General features: G+C 38.0%; 2 protein-coding genes across 4 annotated transcripts; both read left to right on the forward strand.

The window, feature by feature from the left end:
* Positions 1-521: 521 nt before the first annotated feature.
* Positions 522-6,524, forward strand: srp19 (signal recognition particle 19). Its single transcript, XM_058991858.1, has 6 exons — positions 522-700; positions 1,504-1,706; positions 2,103-2,178; positions 2,270-2,341; positions 2,434-2,542; positions 5,761-6,524. Exons 2-6 carry the CDS (start codon positions 1,669-1,671, stop codon positions 5,889-5,891), a joined length of 426 nt encoding a protein of 141 aa, XP_058847841.1. The 5' UTR covers positions 522-700; positions 1,504-1,668; the 3' UTR covers positions 5,892-6,524.
* A 1,926-nt stretch (positions 6,525-8,450) lies between these two features.
* LOC117408701 (C3a anaphylatoxin chemotactic receptor) lies at positions 8,451-13,810 on the forward strand. Of its 3 annotated transcripts, XM_058991879.1 has the most exons (3): positions 8,451-8,675; positions 11,515-12,226; positions 12,458-13,810. In XM_058991879.1, exons 1-3 carry the CDS (start codon positions 8,647-8,649, stop codon positions 12,578-12,580), a joined length of 864 nt encoding a protein of 287 aa, XP_058847862.1. In that variant the 5' UTR covers positions 8,451-8,646; the 3' UTR covers positions 12,581-13,810. The 3 variants fall into 3 exon arrangements, with proteins under 3 accessions (XP_058847862.1, XP_058847849.1, XP_033869832.2); XM_058991866.1 differs by having other exon boundaries at positions 8,456-8,675; positions 11,515-13,810; XM_034013941.3 differs by lacking the exon at positions 8,451-8,675 and adding an exon at positions 9,700-10,128 and having other exon boundaries at positions 11,515-13,810.
* Positions 13,811-17,496: the final 3,686 nt, after the last annotated feature.

Consider the following 17,496-nt stretch of genomic DNA (forward strand, 5'->3'; position numbering starts at 1 on the left):
GTTTGCTCATGTAGAAAAGCAACTTGGTTGATGTTTACTACCATGGCACAAACCTGACCAATACAAGTGGTGTAACAAGGTGTAGGTGTTCTGATCACTGTTGCAGGTGACGTAAGGTAGACTGCAGCGAAAGCCAGCCAGTGCAGCTTACTCAGGGGAAGTAAAATACCACTGATAAATCCAAAAGTTGAACTCACTAGGCCAGGGCTTCCCAACCCTGGTCCTGCAGACCCCATGTGTCTTCTGGTTTTCATTCCAACTGAGCTTTAATTGCTTAACTAAACCCTTGATTCAACTAATAATTTGCAACCTTGTTAATTATTCTCAGCTCCTAAAAAGTTACAGAGTTCAACTTACTTATAAAATGCTATAGCTACCGATAACTTGAAATCTGCCACTGTTTAAGAGCTGAAAACAAGTAAAAAGGTCCAATTAAGCAAATTATCAGTTCAATTAAAGGATTTAGTTAAGTAACTGAGCTTAGTTGGAATGAAAACCAGAAGACACATGGGGTCCCCGGGACCAGGGTTGGCAAGCTTTGCGCTAGGCACTACTGCCTTGTAACTGCAAAATGTAGCAGTGGGAGGAGTCAGAAACCAATGTTATGGCAACTAAACTGCTGAATTCTGAAACTATGAATTGAATTAAAAATCAATATTGGAGCAACAGAACTCAGAACAATTGTAAATATAATTAAAAGGTAAGGGAAGGCGGTATCAAAAATACCTAATATATTGATAAACGACATAGTCTCTATATTCCTAGGAACTAAAACGCTGCTGGACTGAGTAATTTTTGAGGTACTACCATTTTACCGTGGAACGGAAAATAGCTTATGTTAGACCTATGATAGTATAGTTAATATTCAGAAATCTACAATAGTAGTCTGCAATAACCTACAACAATATTTAGGACAGAATAATAATTGTGTAATCTTTAATTAAAAATAAACAAATAATCTTGGTGTCTCAGAATGGTCACACCACTCTACAAATGACTTTAATAAGCAAGTGCACTTGTATCTGAAACATTTTATGACCAACAATTAAGTAAAAATAATGACTGTGTGCGCCATTCTGTGAAAGTACAAGTGTGTTCTGCAACGGCAAAGCTGACGTGAGCTTTGTAATTATTAGATATTGTAGTTATTAGAACAGTACTGTATTTTACTTCAAACTGAAGTTAGCTTAAACGTCAACTCACGTAAGCCACAGCTGCACCGTGAGGACTCACTGCGCCCACTGAGGGATGTGGGTGACTTTTTGTCGATGATTTGTATGCGGGACCACACAGGCGCCAAAATAAAAACATGGAACCGGACTTCATTAACACAATCGCAAGATGCTGTGTTTTGATTTTAATTTCGTTTTTTATTGTCTATGTTTTAATTGATACGGCTACGGAACAATAGTATACAAAACGTGTTTTCAAGGGACATATTTAATGTTACCCTGAAAGTTGATTGATGTTAAAAAACAATTGACTGACAACTGTTTCCTCCAGTAAAATCGTTCAGATCCAGGATTGGTATACGGAGGGGCAAGACTTGATATTATTTCCGGTATGCGTCCTGACCAATGGAAGACGAGACAATCAGCAGTAATTTCAGCTCTTCTGTGAGTGTATGTGGATACCACGCACACAGTGGTGTGGAATCGGCCTGAGAAAATGGCTCATTTAAATAAAAATCCTGCAGATAAAGAAAGGTAAGTTAAATGGGGCCTTTTAATAAAAATATTTATGCATAGCTGCTCTTATTATGAAATATATTGCGAGGTATAGTTTACCTACCTACCTAAACGCGGAGTACCTAGCTAAACCCTACGAATGACTGAGCTATACAATGTATAAACATTATAAATCAATTTTAAAAACAACAGTTTTTCTGAACATCGGTTGAATGTTGTCATATAGCGAGGTGTAAAAAGGTTTGTTTTCCTGTGTCAGATTGGAGATGCTACGTTTACTATAATAGTTTTAGTGTTGTTGGTATAGTTTATTTTAGAAATACAAAAAACTTGTAGAGATTGGTGTTTTTGTCAAAACCTCTAAAGATACATCTAGTAACATGTTACATAACTTGACTCGTTATTGTTTTTCAGGTTTATTTGTATATACCCAGCATTTATAAACAGTAAGAAGACCATAGCAGAAGGCAGGAGAATACCAGTTGACAAGGTAAGAAAAAATAAAAACAAGCTGCAAAAAAAAAAAAAAAAAAAGATAATTTATTTGTACCCATGCATTTACTTTTTTTTTTTTTTTTCAGGCTGTAGAAAATCCAACATTTGGTGAAATAAGAGATGTTTTAACAGCAGTGGGAGCAAATGTTATTGTTGAGGTACTGTACTTTGTTTTACTCAGACACTTGGATAGTTTTAAAATAATTCATTTTGCATATGATACAGTACTCACACTTTATATTGCTTGCAGAATAAACTTTACCCAAGAGAATGGAACCGCGATGTGCAGTTCCGAGGAAGAATACGGGTGCAGCTCAAGAAGGAGGATGGGAGTTTGTATCTGGAGCAGTTTTCATCACGTGAGTAATACTTTGAGGGAATAATGAGAGATCCAGAACTTTTAAAACTCAAATCAAAAACTGTAATTAAACTATAGGTCTCAAATTTGCTGTTTTAAAAGAAATACATTATAGCAAATGTGTGTTCATTATATATATATATATATATATATATATATATATATATATACACAGTGCCTTGCAAAAGTATTCAGACCCCTGACCAATTCTCTCATATTACTGAATTGCAAATGGTACAGTGATATTTTGTTCTGTTTGATGTTTTATTTTAAAACACTGAAACTCAAAATCAATTATTGTAAGGTGGCATTGGTTTTATGTTGGGAAATATTTAAGAAAAATAAAAAACTTCCTGTAGTATTATTATTATTATTATTATGCCTCATTTCCAAGAAAAATGCAGTGGGACAAAAAGGAAAAAAAAACCCTTAAAATCTGACCCTGCTGAATCTTTGGGGGAGAGTAACTGAATACAGAGAGCCAGTTGAATCTGTCTCATCTCCAGCAACCAATGAACCCCTCATTGTTTTCACCACAGAGACAGATGAAAGGGAATAAAGAGTGCGTTTTACAGTAACATCTCATAAATAGCTGGGTATTTTATGAAACTAGCCATGGATTTTCCCAGCTCCTGGCTTTTACCTGCATCCCTGCTAATGTAGTTCCACATATATACACACACACCCCCCTTATATGTGTGTGTGTGTCTATATATATATATATATATATATATATATATATATAATATATGTATGTGCCTGGGTGGTGTGATGCAGCTTCCACTTCCTGATTAGTGATCCAACTGTGCTCACTGGGATATCCAAACACTTGGATTATTATTTTGTACCCTTTCCCTAATCTATGCATTTGTATTACTTTATCTCTAACTTCTGTAGAATGCTCTTTGGTCTTCATTTTCCTTCATATTCACAGCCTGACCAATGATCCTTCAACAGTGGGGTTTTTATCCAGAAAGTGTGACAGCAACTTTAATGATTCACAGGTGGAGGCCAATGGTAAGGTAATTGTGTCCTCGTTAGGGCAATTTCTTTCATTGGTGTAAACTGGGAGCTTCCACAGCACAGGGGTTGAATACTTACGCAATCAAGATATTTCAGTTTTTTATTTTTCTTAAATATTTCCCAACATAAAACCAATGTCACCTTAAAATAATTGATTTTGAGTTTCAGTGTTTTAAAATAAAACATCAAACAGAACAAAATATCACTGTACCATTTGCAATTCAGTAATATGAGAGAATTGGTCAGGGGTCTGAATACTTTTGCAAGGCAGTGTGTGTGTGTATATATATATATATATATATATATATATATATATATATATATATATATATATATATATATATATATATATATAAATATATTTGTCCCACTGCATTTTTCTTGGAAATGAGGCATAATAATAATACAGGAAGTATGAGCCTGAAACTGTTTAGCTGGTCTGCTGTACAAAATGCTTACACATGTGCTGTCAGTGTTGCAAGATCATAGGTTTTCCCCTCCATATATTGAGGTTTTACATTTCTGCTCGGGGTACCTTAAAAAAAAAAAAAATATTAACTAAGGTACGTTTTTTAATTCTGGATGATTTTCTAGAGGATTTTTTTTTTCTGTCCAAAGATTTTTGTCCTTGCTTAACTAAAACCGAGGGGACACTAGTCTACATGTTGCGAGAAAAATGTAGAAAAGGATACTTTTTTTTTTGTAGAAAGTGATGTGCAAGCTACAAGTTTCAGGTAACTTTGTTGCAAGCAACTGTATCAAAGGACTGTTGATTTTTATAGAGGCAAAATTACATCATAGTATAATTAGCCAATGAAAGTGATGTAAAAAGTCACGTGACTGGCAGCTTCGCTGGCAAAAAAAAACAAAGAAATGTCAGAGAACATGAATGCGAAGCCTGGGTGGGATATTGAGGGAGACTCTCCTTATCAGTTTTAAAGTTGACAATTATTAATGTTATATTCTTTGTAAAAATAAATAAATAAATAAAATAAAAAAAATATATTTACTATTATGACCTGTTTTAAACAATGTTGTGATGGCATTATAGTCTAATAGTAGAAATTAGTGTCCCCTGAAATTTGAAGCAACAATGTAGAAGCAACAGATTTAATTCTACATTTTCTAGACATGTAGACTAGTGTCCCCTTGGCTTAAGATGACGGATGCACTCCACTGATTTCTGTAGACTTTCTCCATGCTTTCTCCACGTAGTCTGTTCTGCATATAAGTTATGAGGGCACAATTGGGGCTCCAATACTTGTAGTAGAAAAAGTGAATTTGGTTGTAATGGCAGTGTTTGTGTTGTGCCAGTCAGTGAATATATATTCTGGAAAATGAAGGAAATAAAACATGTACAGAAAAAAAAAAAACTCTTTGAAAATGTATTTAGCTGATGAGAGGTAACTTGACTATTTTGTTACTAATGATTTTACGATGTATCCACGGTGTGCTAATATTAGGTTTATTTTGAGGTTGAATAATTCTACACTGTATTCAAATTAATTGCATACATGACAGAAATTGTACATTTCTGTTGACTTTAAAAAATGTGACTCGCATTTCTCCATGACCATGCACATGCAGTAGTTTCCTGTTAATTGCATAATCTATAATACATTTCCAGTCAGCTGCTTCCCCTATTGACTGACCTGCTTTCAGCCAGTACTGTGCTTTGATCCAGAAATAGCAAGTGTAAACAGATAACCCAAGAATAAGGCATATAAACTGTGAGCTTCTTTTTAATCTAATGTAGGACCAGATGTTATAAAATAAAATGCATGTGTTTCTTTCAAAACTGCGCTCTAATAGAGCTATTTTAATATAGTAACTTTAATATAAAATATACTATACCCCATGGACATATGTGTGGTTCTGTGACCAAAAATTCAACATACATTATTGGTCATTAATAAAAAGTCAAAAAAAAAAAAAAAGGGAACTGTACAACTTGAATTGTGGCAAAGTCAGATAACTGTTAAAAACGCGTGACCTGAACTGTGTTACAGCAATTTATAAAATGGCTCAAAAACCGTGTCTGATGGTGTTGTTTAAATACAGTGTGCTTTATTGAAAAATAAATTAAAGCCGAAGCATCACGCAGTGACTGAGGGAATTTGCTGATTTTAGGTTTTTGTTTAGGTTAAGACTAGCCAGTCTTCCTAGTACAACTTATTGTGTTCTTTTCTGTTGTAGGTAAAGATATTATGATTTATGTGGCTGAGACGATTCCAAAGCTGAAGACTAGGACCCAAAAGACAGGGGGAGGAGACCAGAATGTACAGCAGGGAGAAGGAGGCAAGAAGGGCAAGAAAAAGAAGAAGTAGTTACCACTGACCGCTTCGACTCGTCATACTGGAGATTAGCTCAGTGCAGCTTCCTTGTAAAGAGAAACCTAAGTTTTGTTTTATCATAATTGGGTTGTGCTTTCCTTCTATAAGCTACTACATGCAATTGTGCGGATAAACGAAAAACAACCATGAATAAAGGAAGTGAAGAAAATAAATACAATTTATGATTTTTTCAGTCAGACGTATTGCTAATATGGAGCCCCGCAATTGGGGATTCATGTTAGGTTTTGGTGGGGGATATTGCCTTATTTTTGAAGACCGTTTTATTCAGAAGTGTAATAAACATTGCCTAATAAATATGACAGAAGGTGGAAAGAATATGCTTGTCTAAACACTTTGGATGACAATACTTGCACTGTACATACAGCAGTGAATAAACACAAAAGAAAATCACACTTTAGTGAGGTTTTCCGACATTAACCGGATAGCAGGAGCAATGCTATTCCTTATTATACATGCCGGTTTGTTGTATTTATATAAGTGGTTAAAGATATATCATTATTTGTATGTTTTTTTGCTTCTTATTTGATGCATTATTTACATGTATTTGATTCCATGTTAAATAAGTTTTTGTTTTTGACAAATAAAAACACTTATTTAGCACGCTGACCCATCAATTTCTACCATTCTTTCATATGGAATTGTGATTTTAGGGTTTTTAACTAGTCCTCCTTCCTAAATTATTATTTTTAACCTTATTTCATTACACAAGGTGCAATAATCTTGTATGAAGTGGCCATCTGTACTGAAATTGAAGATGGAATCTATGAAAAAGACCTAGGAGTTTATGTTGACTCAGAAATGTCTTCATCTAGACAATGTGGGGAAGCTATAAAAAAGGCCAACAAGATGCTCGGATATATAGTAAAATTATATATGTTGAATTTAAATCAAGGGAAATCATGTTAAAACTTTACAATGCTTTAGTAAGACATCTAGAATATTGTGTTCTGTTCTGGTCACCTCGCTACAAAAAGGATATTGCTGCTCTAGAAAGAGTGCAAAGAAGAGCGACCAGAATTATTCTGGGTTTAAAAGGCACGCCATATGCAGACTAAATTAATTGAATCGATTCAGTCTGGAACAAAGAAGACTACACGGCAATCTAATTCAAGCATTCAAAATTATAAAAGGTATAGACAATGTCGACTCAAGGGACTTTTTCGACCTGAGAAAAGAAACAAGGGCCAGGGGTCACAAATGGAGATTAGATAAAGGGGCATTCAGAACAGAAAATAGGAGGCACTTTTTGACATAGAATTGTGAGTCTGGAACCAACTCCCCAGTAATGTTGAAGCTGACACCCTGAGATCCTTCAAGAAGCTGATGAGATTCTGGGATCAATAAGCTACTAACAACCAAATGAGCAAGATGGGCCGAATGGCCTCCTCGTTTGTAAACATTCTTATGTTCTTATGTACAGTGTGGTAATAATGACATAACTTCGTTAAATAAGGTTTGAATTCAAAATAGCTGTTTATTTAAAAATAAGCTGAAAAGTTAATTTGAGGGGACTCAAATGCTGTAAGAAACTGCAAGTAGATGTTTATTTTATGTTTTACTGTCTGAAAGATTTGTTTGATCCTTTTATACCAGCAGTGTGTGTTGGATCAGTGATAAAGTGTACTTTATGTTTGAATTGATTAACGCTACTCTAACGAGCAATACAACTTGCCCACTGAAGGCATAAAAACACAATCTACACAATTCTAAGACCGCAAGTTAAATGGAGAACTGTAGCCTTTAACTTATAACTGTTTTATTAGAAATTAACAGCGTTATGTGATCATAATTTGAGGACAAGTTTCCATAACAGAAAGAACAGTAAAAAAAAAAAAAAAACTCAATACAGCATTTCCAAATGGACAAACTACAGTATTAAATAGGTGTTGTAAATACAACCTTCCTCTTTTGTTATATATATGAAGGTTGAATGCCATAAATGGACCACAACTTAGCTTTTGAATCTTTTGCCACTGCACAGACAGCTAGCAAGGCACCTACAGTGGTAGGAGCCTCCCAGTTTGTTGCAGAGATCAGTCACTGGTGTCTGCTACTGCTTCACTGGTGTCCACCGGTTTGCTGTTCCTTTAAAGCTCCTGTCAATAAACCATATAGGATAGATTTAGAAAAATCTTTGCGGAGACTGGTGTCGGTCCTGCCCCACAAGGTACCACGATTACTATACATCAACCTCATAACCCACTTAAAAGTCACTGCCATCTAGACATATATATATATATATATATATATATATATATATATATATATATATATATATTCTACTACATGAAAAAGTTAATTTTGTTTTGTTTTAAAATAAACAATCAAATTGCCCTTGGTGTAACCTTCAGTGTTAATTCCCATGTAGAAAATCTGTCAAACTAAAAAGTATTTGTTCTGTGCAATTTAAACTTTTAAATAAAGCAACAATCTTCAAATAACTCTCGTGTTAAACTTTGTGCTAAGGCCCACAGTATTTTTCTTTTTAAATATTTTTTTTTGGACAGGCGACACCTGTCCAAAAAAACACTTATTCCATGGGAACCATTCCAGTGCCAGAATCTATCAGGTACAGTCAATGAGAGTGGAATGGAATTTGTGGTTTTGGATTATCTCTGAGGATATAGCAATGCCTAGTTTCCTCTGCTCTTTTGTAACTCCAGGATGACAGGCCTCCTTTTAAAAGCTGATGTGTCTTGTTGGGGACCCTGTACGTTGACTGTTGCCAATGCTTCCTCGCCAGAGACCTCCAGATTGGTAAGGATAGTTTAAGTGGCCACCTAACTTTTTTATTATTATTTTTTAAATGTCACAGCTATCAATCTGGTCAATTTTGAGGTTCTTCTCTCACATTCTTGTGGTTATTATGCTACACGTTTTAGTTTCAACTTCTCTTAGAGTGCATGTTGTTTGAGGCTGCATGTTGTTTGAGATTGCATGTTGTTTGAGGCTGCATGTTGTTTGAGGCTGCATGTTGTTTGCATGTTGCTTGAGGCTGCATGTTGTTTGCATGTTGCTTGAGGCTGTATGTTGCTTGAGGCTGCATGTTGTTTGCATGTTGCTTGAGGCTGCATGTTGCTTGAGGCTGCATGTTGTTTGCATGTTGTTTGAGGCTGCATGTTGTTTGCATGTTGTTTGAGGCTGCATGTTGCTTGAGGCTGCATGTTGTTTGAGGCTGCATGTTGCTTGAGTCTGCATATTGTTTGCATGTTGTTTGAGGCTGCATGTTGTTTGAGGCTGCATGTTGTTTGCATGTTGTTTGAGGCTGCATGTTGCTTGAGGCTGCATGTTGTTTGAGGCTGCATGTTGCTTGAGGCTGCATGTTGTTTGCATGTTGTTTGCATGTTGCTTGAGGCTGCATGTTGTTTGAGGCTGCATATTGTTTGCATGTTGTTTGAGGCTGCATGTTGTTTGCATGTTGTTTGAGGCTGCATGTTGTTTGCATGTTGCTTGAGGCTGCATGTTGTTTGAGGTTGCATGTTGTTTGCATGTTGTTTGAGGCTGCATGTTGCTTGAGGCTGCATGTTGTTTGAGGCTGCATGTTGTTTGAGGTTGCATGTTGTTTGCATGTTGCTTGAGGCTGCATGTTGTTTGAGGTTGCATGTTGTTTGCATGTTGTTTGAGGCTGCATGTTGCTTGAGGCTGCATGTTGTTTGAGGCTGCATGTTGTTTGCATGTTGTTTGAGGCTGCATGTTGCTTGATGCTCCATGTTGCTTGAGGCTGCATGTTGTTTGAGGCTGCATGTTGCTTGAGGCTGCATGTTGTTTGAGGCTGCATATTGTTTGCATGTTGTTTGAGGCTGCATGTTGTTTGCATGTTGTTTGAGGCTGCATGTTGTTTGCATGTTGCTTGAGGCTGCATGTTGTTTGAGGTTGCATGTTGTTTGCATGTTGTTTGAGGCTGCATGTTGCTTGAGGCTGCATGTTGTTTGAGGCTGCATGTTGCTTGAGGCTCCTGTCAAACCAGGTTGTTCCCTGTTTTTCTGTGGACAGTATTTTTTGTTTGTTTAATTATTTAATCTGAAAGTACCATTGGTAGTCAACATTGCACTGAATTATCAATGGTAGCAGATTAGTGTTGCGTTAGACTTCCTTTAATCAAAACAGCTGACCAGATCCTTCCTGGAGGCATTGCTCAGATCCTTTATTTTTCTGTTGTTGTTCACTTCAGCTGCATTCTTTAACAGCTATTTAAGAAGAACCACGCAAGGTACTGTATGTGGAAATATATATATATATATATATATATATATATATATATATATATATATATATATATATAATTTAGTAATGTGGTGGTTAATAAAGCAAGTCAATGGGAAGATTTCCAGTAATGCAGATTTTTTTTATGTACTTCAGTTTACTGTTAAAATGAACAATGTTGTTGGTTAGAGGATTAAGGGATGTGAAGAAAAAAATATTCTGAACTTTTTACACACCTAAATAAACTTAAATATTTTTTTTAAATATTTTTTTAATGAAAAAAGTGTGTAGTACTTTGGTAAATCTTTCAAACGCACATCGATTTGGTCTTATGCAGTTAATGTATGTTTGGATTTATGAACAGTGTATTTTGGTTTAGTCTAGATAGTAAGTAGTTTTGTGGTACAGCAGTGCACTAGACTTGCAGTTGAATTCACATGCAGTTTAATCTTGATTGTTGTCTGGTTTTATTGATTTAGTCCTTTTTTACTTGCAGTGTGTGTTTTATCAGTTAGTCTTCTCAAAGAAGTGTGCTCAGCAACATTTGATTCAAATTGCTTAATGTGAATGCTTTAAAAAGTCATTTTAAGTGTGTATACAGTATTTATGAATTATGTAAAAATGGAAGATATAGATCCTTACAGTGTGAAACTTTTTTTTTTTTAATTGCTGGTTTCAGACCCAGATAAGAACTTATCCTGGAGGTAAAAATAGACAGTAGAAGTGTAGTGTAAATCGGGGTCTGTGTGCGAAACCAAATTGAGTTTAACATTTTACATACTTATGCATAATTGTTATATATATATATATATAATTGTAAAACATGAAATATTTGCTAGCAAGAAATATTAACTAATTTCTCTTGTTAAATATTGTATTACAAATTCAGTTTATATATACAGCATATGTATAGTTTACATGCACAAATATTTATTGTTTTAAATATGTGCACAGTGAGACATCCCCATAATTAAGTTACACAGATATTGATAGATTTTTCGCTACAGCTTTTCAATTTAAATCACCACAAATCAATACGACCAGCTGAAAGCCAGCAAACCACCAGCTTTCAATAAGGTTATCATTTTTTTTTCTTTGTTTAATATTGTTTCTTTGGTTTAGATACATCTCCCCTAGGGATCCCTTCCACCCCATTGAAATCAACAGTAGAACCACCAGAATTTCTTGTTTGATCTTGGAGAATATTGGACTATGCCTAAAAATATTCGGAATTCTAAAAGAGTTTTGAAAAGGGCTGATTGCATTATACAATGATAGTGTTTCATTTAGAATCTGCACCCTGGAGTGTGCTTGCAATTGTTTCTAATTAGATATGCAATCTTCTTAATGTAATCTCTAGATATGTAACATGCACTTGATGATGTCTCCTCAGGGCTACCACTTGTAAAATTCCTAAATCCACTGAAGGCAGAACCACAATGAGTGAGCTGGATTATTACGAATACAATTACACAAATGACACTGATTATTTGCCTGATTATGAACTGGATACAAGCGTCAGTTACCCTGTGGAAGTTTTATCTATGGTCCTTTACAGCATAACCTTTGTCCTCGGGGTCCCAGGCAATGGCATTGTTATCTGGATAACTGGGCTGAAGATGAAAAGGACAGTCAACACAACCTGGTTTTTGAATTTGGCCATTGCTGACTTCATCTGTTGCCTGTCTTTACCCTTCTCTGTAGTCAACATTGCACTGAATTATCACTGGCCATATGGCAATGCTCTCTGTAAAGTTATTCCTTCAGCGATTGTTTTGAATATGTTTGCAAGTGTCTTCATACTTACACTGGTCAGTGTTGATAGGTGCACTCTTGTCACTAAACCAGTGTGGTCCCAAAACAACAGAACTGTCTGGCTGGCTAATTTACTTTGTGGCACTGTTTGGCTGTTGGCACTGATTATGTGTTTACCTACTTTAATCTATAGAGAAATCTGGTTGGAGAACAACATAACCATATGCAATTATGGTGACCATGAAGACACTGTGGGAATTGAAAGGGTATTGCACAGCACCAGGCTCATATTTGGATTCTTCATCCCCTTTATCACCATCACAACATGTTACTCTCTGATAACGCTGAAAGTAAGACGCAGTCAGTTTTCCAAATCCAGTAAGACGTTAAAAATCATTCTAGCAGTTATAGTTTCTTTTTTTATTTGCTGGATACCTTATCATGTCATTGGAGTTTTACATTCATTTGCAGCTCCAATGTCTGACCTGGCAAACACTGTTCAAATTCTTGACCCACTGGTAATTTGTCTTGCCTACATCAACAGTTGCCTTAACCCTCTTCTCTATGTGTTCATGGGACAGGATTTCAAGGATAAAATTAGGACATCACTCAGAAATATACTGGAAAGTGCCTTCAGTGAAGACGTAACTCGCTCAACTTTGCATTCCAAAGCAAGGTCTTCAAGAGATGAAACAGCCACTTGAAGCTTACTTGATAAAACCTTGACCTTTTGGTTGCCAATGCCAACTGCATGACAAAAGGAGATTGCTGCATTCAAATTGTAATTAACAGTGAACCTTTTTGTGAAGTTAAACATACCAATTATCTTTCAGTGCCTAGCTATTAAGGCTGTTTCATTCTCATCCTTTAAAAATAAACTCAAGATTAGATGAAGAAAAAAAACAACAGCAGCCTTAGTAGAAGACAGGTTGAAATTAATCTGAGAAGAAAAATAAGTCCAGAAATTGCATAACCAGGACCTCTTAATGGAATTATGTACGGTTGGGTGTACGTTATTCCTTAAATTAGAACTGGTCACTGAAATAAGCAGAAGGGCCTAGTAACCTACACCCCTGCTACAACTTGCAAAAAATGTTGTTGACGTTGATGTATATCAATTATATGTACAGAATAAGAAATGGAAAGGAATAAAAAAGAGAGCTCAATGTGGTTATGTGTGTTAAATATAGAAAATCAAATTCAGCACTATGTGTGGATTGTGTAAATCAGGAATATTAGATTAGGGAACTTGTATCATGTTCCAGAAAAGTGCAGTGACTAATTGAAGGACACATGTCAGAATATGTCATTCTTTAGGTTTCAGGAACCAGAGTGGAATACAAAATTTAAATTACTGTTGGCAAGTAAGGGTGATTAGATCAGTGTTATTATTATGACAACCCTAAACATAGGTTACAGTCTTAAGAAGCTGAAAAGGTGTTTTTTAAGGACAAAATGTACTTTGCAACTGTTTTTTATTTTATCTCTGAATTCTAACCTGGAGGTTTTTACACTTTCAATAATATGTTAACAATTATTTTCTGAAGAGAACCTTTTGGCAATATAGAACATGCAAAGTTGATGTGAGACAAGTAAGAAATTACATATTACGAACATTGGCTTAATATATTTATTTATGCTTTCTAATTATACTGCTGTTCAACATCATAAAGAGTCATTTTCTGTATATTGTCATTAACATGTATTCTTCAACTGTCTGATATGTTCCAAGTTTGGGAAGATTCTTAAACCTGCAATGTCATGATGTCATCAGCTAGCTTTTAACAGTTGTATCAAAATGTCAAAGAACATGGGAGCTGATTGCTGTGCTATTTATGCCTGCATAGGAAATGAGATTCTCATCTGTTAGTTCATCAGTTTATTCTAACCTCTAGCAATGCAAATTTTGCAAAATAAATACTTTATTAATAACACCAAGTGCCTTATCATTTAAGAAGTGTTTTACCATAAATTAAATGACTCCTGAGGAATGAGCTCATACTGAACCATATTCACAGTTCCCTCCAGTGAAAATAATTTTACTCATAAGTCATAATGCTAAAGAACCTTCTGAAAGTGTAACAACTGCTAAATAATTTGATTGAGATTTTTAACAAACATATTTGTTTAATGGGAAGAAATGAACAAAACAGTTTAACCATCTAGAATTCTGAGATGTTCTTTTAAAGTTGTTCCCTTTCAATTCGAAGACAACCACCAACATACTTATGGGATATGTCTGCCTTAGGTAGGTATTCACTGAGTATTTTATGTCAGAGCTGCCGATAGGCCCCTTCCTGGAGTGACATCCTCGGTCCGGCCTACCGAGGGATTAAACAGTCAACCCACGGAAGACATTTTCTCTTTTGCCTCTCACCTACGGTAAGGTAAGCTTCTGCGTTTACTAACTGAGTGTGTTTTTGAAAGAGCTCGTCTGAGTCGACTGCAGTTCCCTTGCATTTGTGCTGAAATCTGGCTTGCCTCTTTCCTGGAATCAGCGGCTCTAATACTTCGTTTCTTTCTTGCCCTTTCTTCACAGCCTGCCTCGCTTGCGTTGCAGGCTGTCTGTATACTGTATACACATCAACAGGCAGTCAGCCGTGTAATTTCTCCAAAGGGGCTGCATTCTAACCTGCCCCGCTGTTGAGTAGACCTCGCCGGCTGCCATTTATAAATAAAGCAGTACACTTTTTCTTCTCTGGTATACGCTACACGCTGCCCCGTTGTGTGACTGTACGCAATCCAGAACCAGGTTATCGCCGCGCTGCACCCTGATGCAGCACTGTGCGCTTCCCTGTACTGCTCTCCTGATTGCCTACCGCAGCCACTCGAGCCTGTGTATCCACCCCGGCATATGTTTTGTGCTACCCCGGGTTGTGTTGATTACACGCGTTTAATGCTAGGCACCTCTCGGTGCTTTGGCACCCTCAGTGCTTATATGCTCTGTGCCTCGGTGCTTCAGCGCCCCAGCATGTCAATAACACCTGCACGCAGCATCCTGATTCTTTGGTACACCATTACTATATTCTACCTCACTCAGTGTCCTCTGTGCTTCTGCACCCTTGGAGCCTGAGTGCTTCAATACACAGGTCTACACCCTCATTCCATGTTGCACATCCTGCACAACGTCCTCTGCTAGCACTGCTGAGCTGTACGCGGCGTTGGGAGCCCCTGGCCAGGCAGCAGGCTCAAGCCCTTGATCTGGCCCCAGCTCAGCCAATAACATCGGCCCCGGAGCTGGCCCCGCCTGACCACTACCTCCCCTGACCATTCCTTTGGACCAGCGATAAAGGAATTGCTGCAGCGCTCTCACCGAGAACGCAAGGCGTCTCAGCAGGTAGCCTCAATGCTCCCCTCCTGTACTCTGGTACAGGAGAGAACGAGACACTGGTGTCCGCCGTACTTGCATGGTGACTCGGACGGTTCCAATCCCCACTGGTCCGCTTGATGACCTAAAGCACCGCCTTCAGGCTTCCGCGGCAGCTAACAGCTGGCCCTACCCACAACAATGGGAGGGAGCCGGACGTGGGATTCCAAAACAGCTGTGATCTCGGAGGCAGCACCCACTTGGGTGCTCGCCACTGTACACACTGGTTATGCACACCGTCACATTCTCTAGTCTGCCCGGCTGGGTGACTGGTTAACAACAGTGGACCGAAAGGACTCGTATTCCACGTCCCTAGTGGTGAACTGGGCAGCGGACCTCCTCTTGAGGGAGGTTCCTCACCCGTCAGAATGGCGACTGCACCCTCAGGTGGTGCAGTGCATTTGGGAACCCATTTATTCCCCTACAGCAACTATTTTGCAGTTTCTGCAAGATCTGTTAGAGGCAGGTCGATCCCCCTCTAAGATGAAAGTGTACCTAGCAGCCATATCTGCATGCCACCCCATTGACTCAGTGTCCTGGGTGCTCATATACTAGCGACCTGTTTTCTCAAGGGTGCTCGACGATTATGCCCTCCATGGAGGGACGTTCTCCCCGAATGGAGCCTTGATATTGTGCTGGAGGCTCTGAGGAAGGCCCAGTTTGAGCCCATACACTCCATAGAGTTGAAGCATCTGTCTATGAAGACAGCCTTCCTCTTGGCAAAGGGGTTCAGTGAGCTGCAGGCGCTGTCAGTGCACAGCTCCTGTATGCGTATTTGGGATGATGGCAGCAGGGTGTCACTGCGTACAAACCCTGCTTTCCTCCCTAAGGTAATTATAGCCTTCCACATGAACCAGTCTGTGGAACTGGATTCTTTCCTTCCACCTCCATTTTCTTCGGAGGAGGATAGGAGATTGAACTTCCTCTGCCCGGCGCGGGCATTGAGGTGTTAAGTGGATAGGACAAGAGCTCTGCGTCATTCTGACCAGCTCTTTGTCTGTCACGGTATACAGACCCTAGGACAGGCCCTCTCAAAGCAGCGACTGTTGCACTGGATTGTGGACACAGTCTACTGCGTATGACAATGCCGGCTTGCCCCCAAATGGGCGGGTGGCCGTGCACTCTACTAGAGGGTTGGCTACATTTTGGGCCCTCTTCATAGGGGCCTCGCTGTCTGATATTTATACTGCGGCTAGCTGGGCTACAGACCTCCGTAAGTTACGCATACCTTCTTCAGGTTTTACTGCCTTAATGTGGTAGATCCTTCCCTGTCTTCATTAGGCATGAGGGTCCTTGAGGTTGCAAGCTCGGACCGCAAACCCTTGGGTTATGTGGTTTTGATGTGTCTCTCATCTGCTGCCGTTCCTTCTCCCTCGCGACTGCTCTGGTATACTTTCCCATAAGTATGTTGGTGGTCATCTTCAAGTTGAAAGGGAACGTTAGGTTACTTACCGTAACCCTAGTTGCCTGAAAGAGAAGACGACCACCTACCAGCAAGGTTGCTTCAGTCACCCTCACGGGTTCGATGCAAAAGCGAAAATGTCTTCTGTGGGTTGACTGTTTAATCCCTCGGTAGGCCGGACCGAGGATGTCACCCCAGGAAGGGGCCTATTGGCAGCTCTGACATAAAATGCTCAGTGAATACCTACCTAAGGCAGACATAAGTATGTTGGTGGTCATCTTCTCTTTCAGGGAACCATGGTTACGGTAAGTAACCTAACATTCTCTGCTATAAAGTATATTAGGCAGCAGATAGATCTAGGCATTGTTAAAACTTTAAACTATAGTGATGTGTGCATTTGGATTTAAAAATAAATAATGAAATTGATCACCTTTAGATAACCAAAACTCCCCTTCAGACCTCACTGCAGGTGCAACATGGTGGTTTATTTGGAAGTTCCTCAATGAGTTTTAGTTTCATTGATGGTATTTTAAAAACTGTTCTATCTTAGTTTAGCAAGACGTGTTAAAAAGAAAATATAAAAACAAGACTGGCCTTATAGCTTTGCAGCTTCTGGCTTCCATTTATAAATGAAAAACTCATGCCACTGTCGGTAGGTCATTCAAAGGTAAGAGGTAACCATCTTAATAAAATAAATAAATTAACAGACCTTTTAATATAACCGGCCCTATTTCATTATTTTGTAAGTTATTTGAGTTCAGTTTTGAAGAATAAAATAAAAACAAGAACTATTTAAGGAATATGTAGTTTTCATGAATATGCAAGCTATTGTATTCATTCTTTTGATTTTT

Source organism: Acipenser ruthenus, chromosome 2, assembly GCF_902713425.1.
Source record: "Acipenser ruthenus chromosome 2, fAciRut3.2 maternal haplotype, whole genome shotgun sequence".
Taxonomy (NCBI): Eukaryota; Metazoa; Chordata; class Actinopteri; order Acipenseriformes; family Acipenseridae; genus Acipenser; species Acipenser ruthenus.

Coding starts and splice junctions, on each gene's coding strand:
- srp19 (XM_058991858.1), top strand. CDS start 1,669: ATGGCTCATTTAAATAAAAATCCTGCAGATAAAGAAAG. Junction 1,707..2,102: donor AATCCTGCAGATAAAGAAAG/GTAAGTTAAATG, acceptor ATTGTTTTTCAG/GTTTATTTGTATATACCCAG. Junction 2,179..2,269: donor GGAGAATACCAGTTGACAAG/GTAAGAAAAAAT, acceptor TTTTTTTTTCAG/GCTGTAGAAAATCCAACATT.
- LOC117408701 (XM_058991866.1), top strand. CDS start 8,647: ATGCTTCCTCGCCAGAGACCTCCAGATTG. Junction 8,676..11,514: donor CGCCAGAGACCTCCAGATTG/GTAAGGATAGTT, acceptor ATGTCTCCTCAG/GGCTACCACTTGTAAAATTC.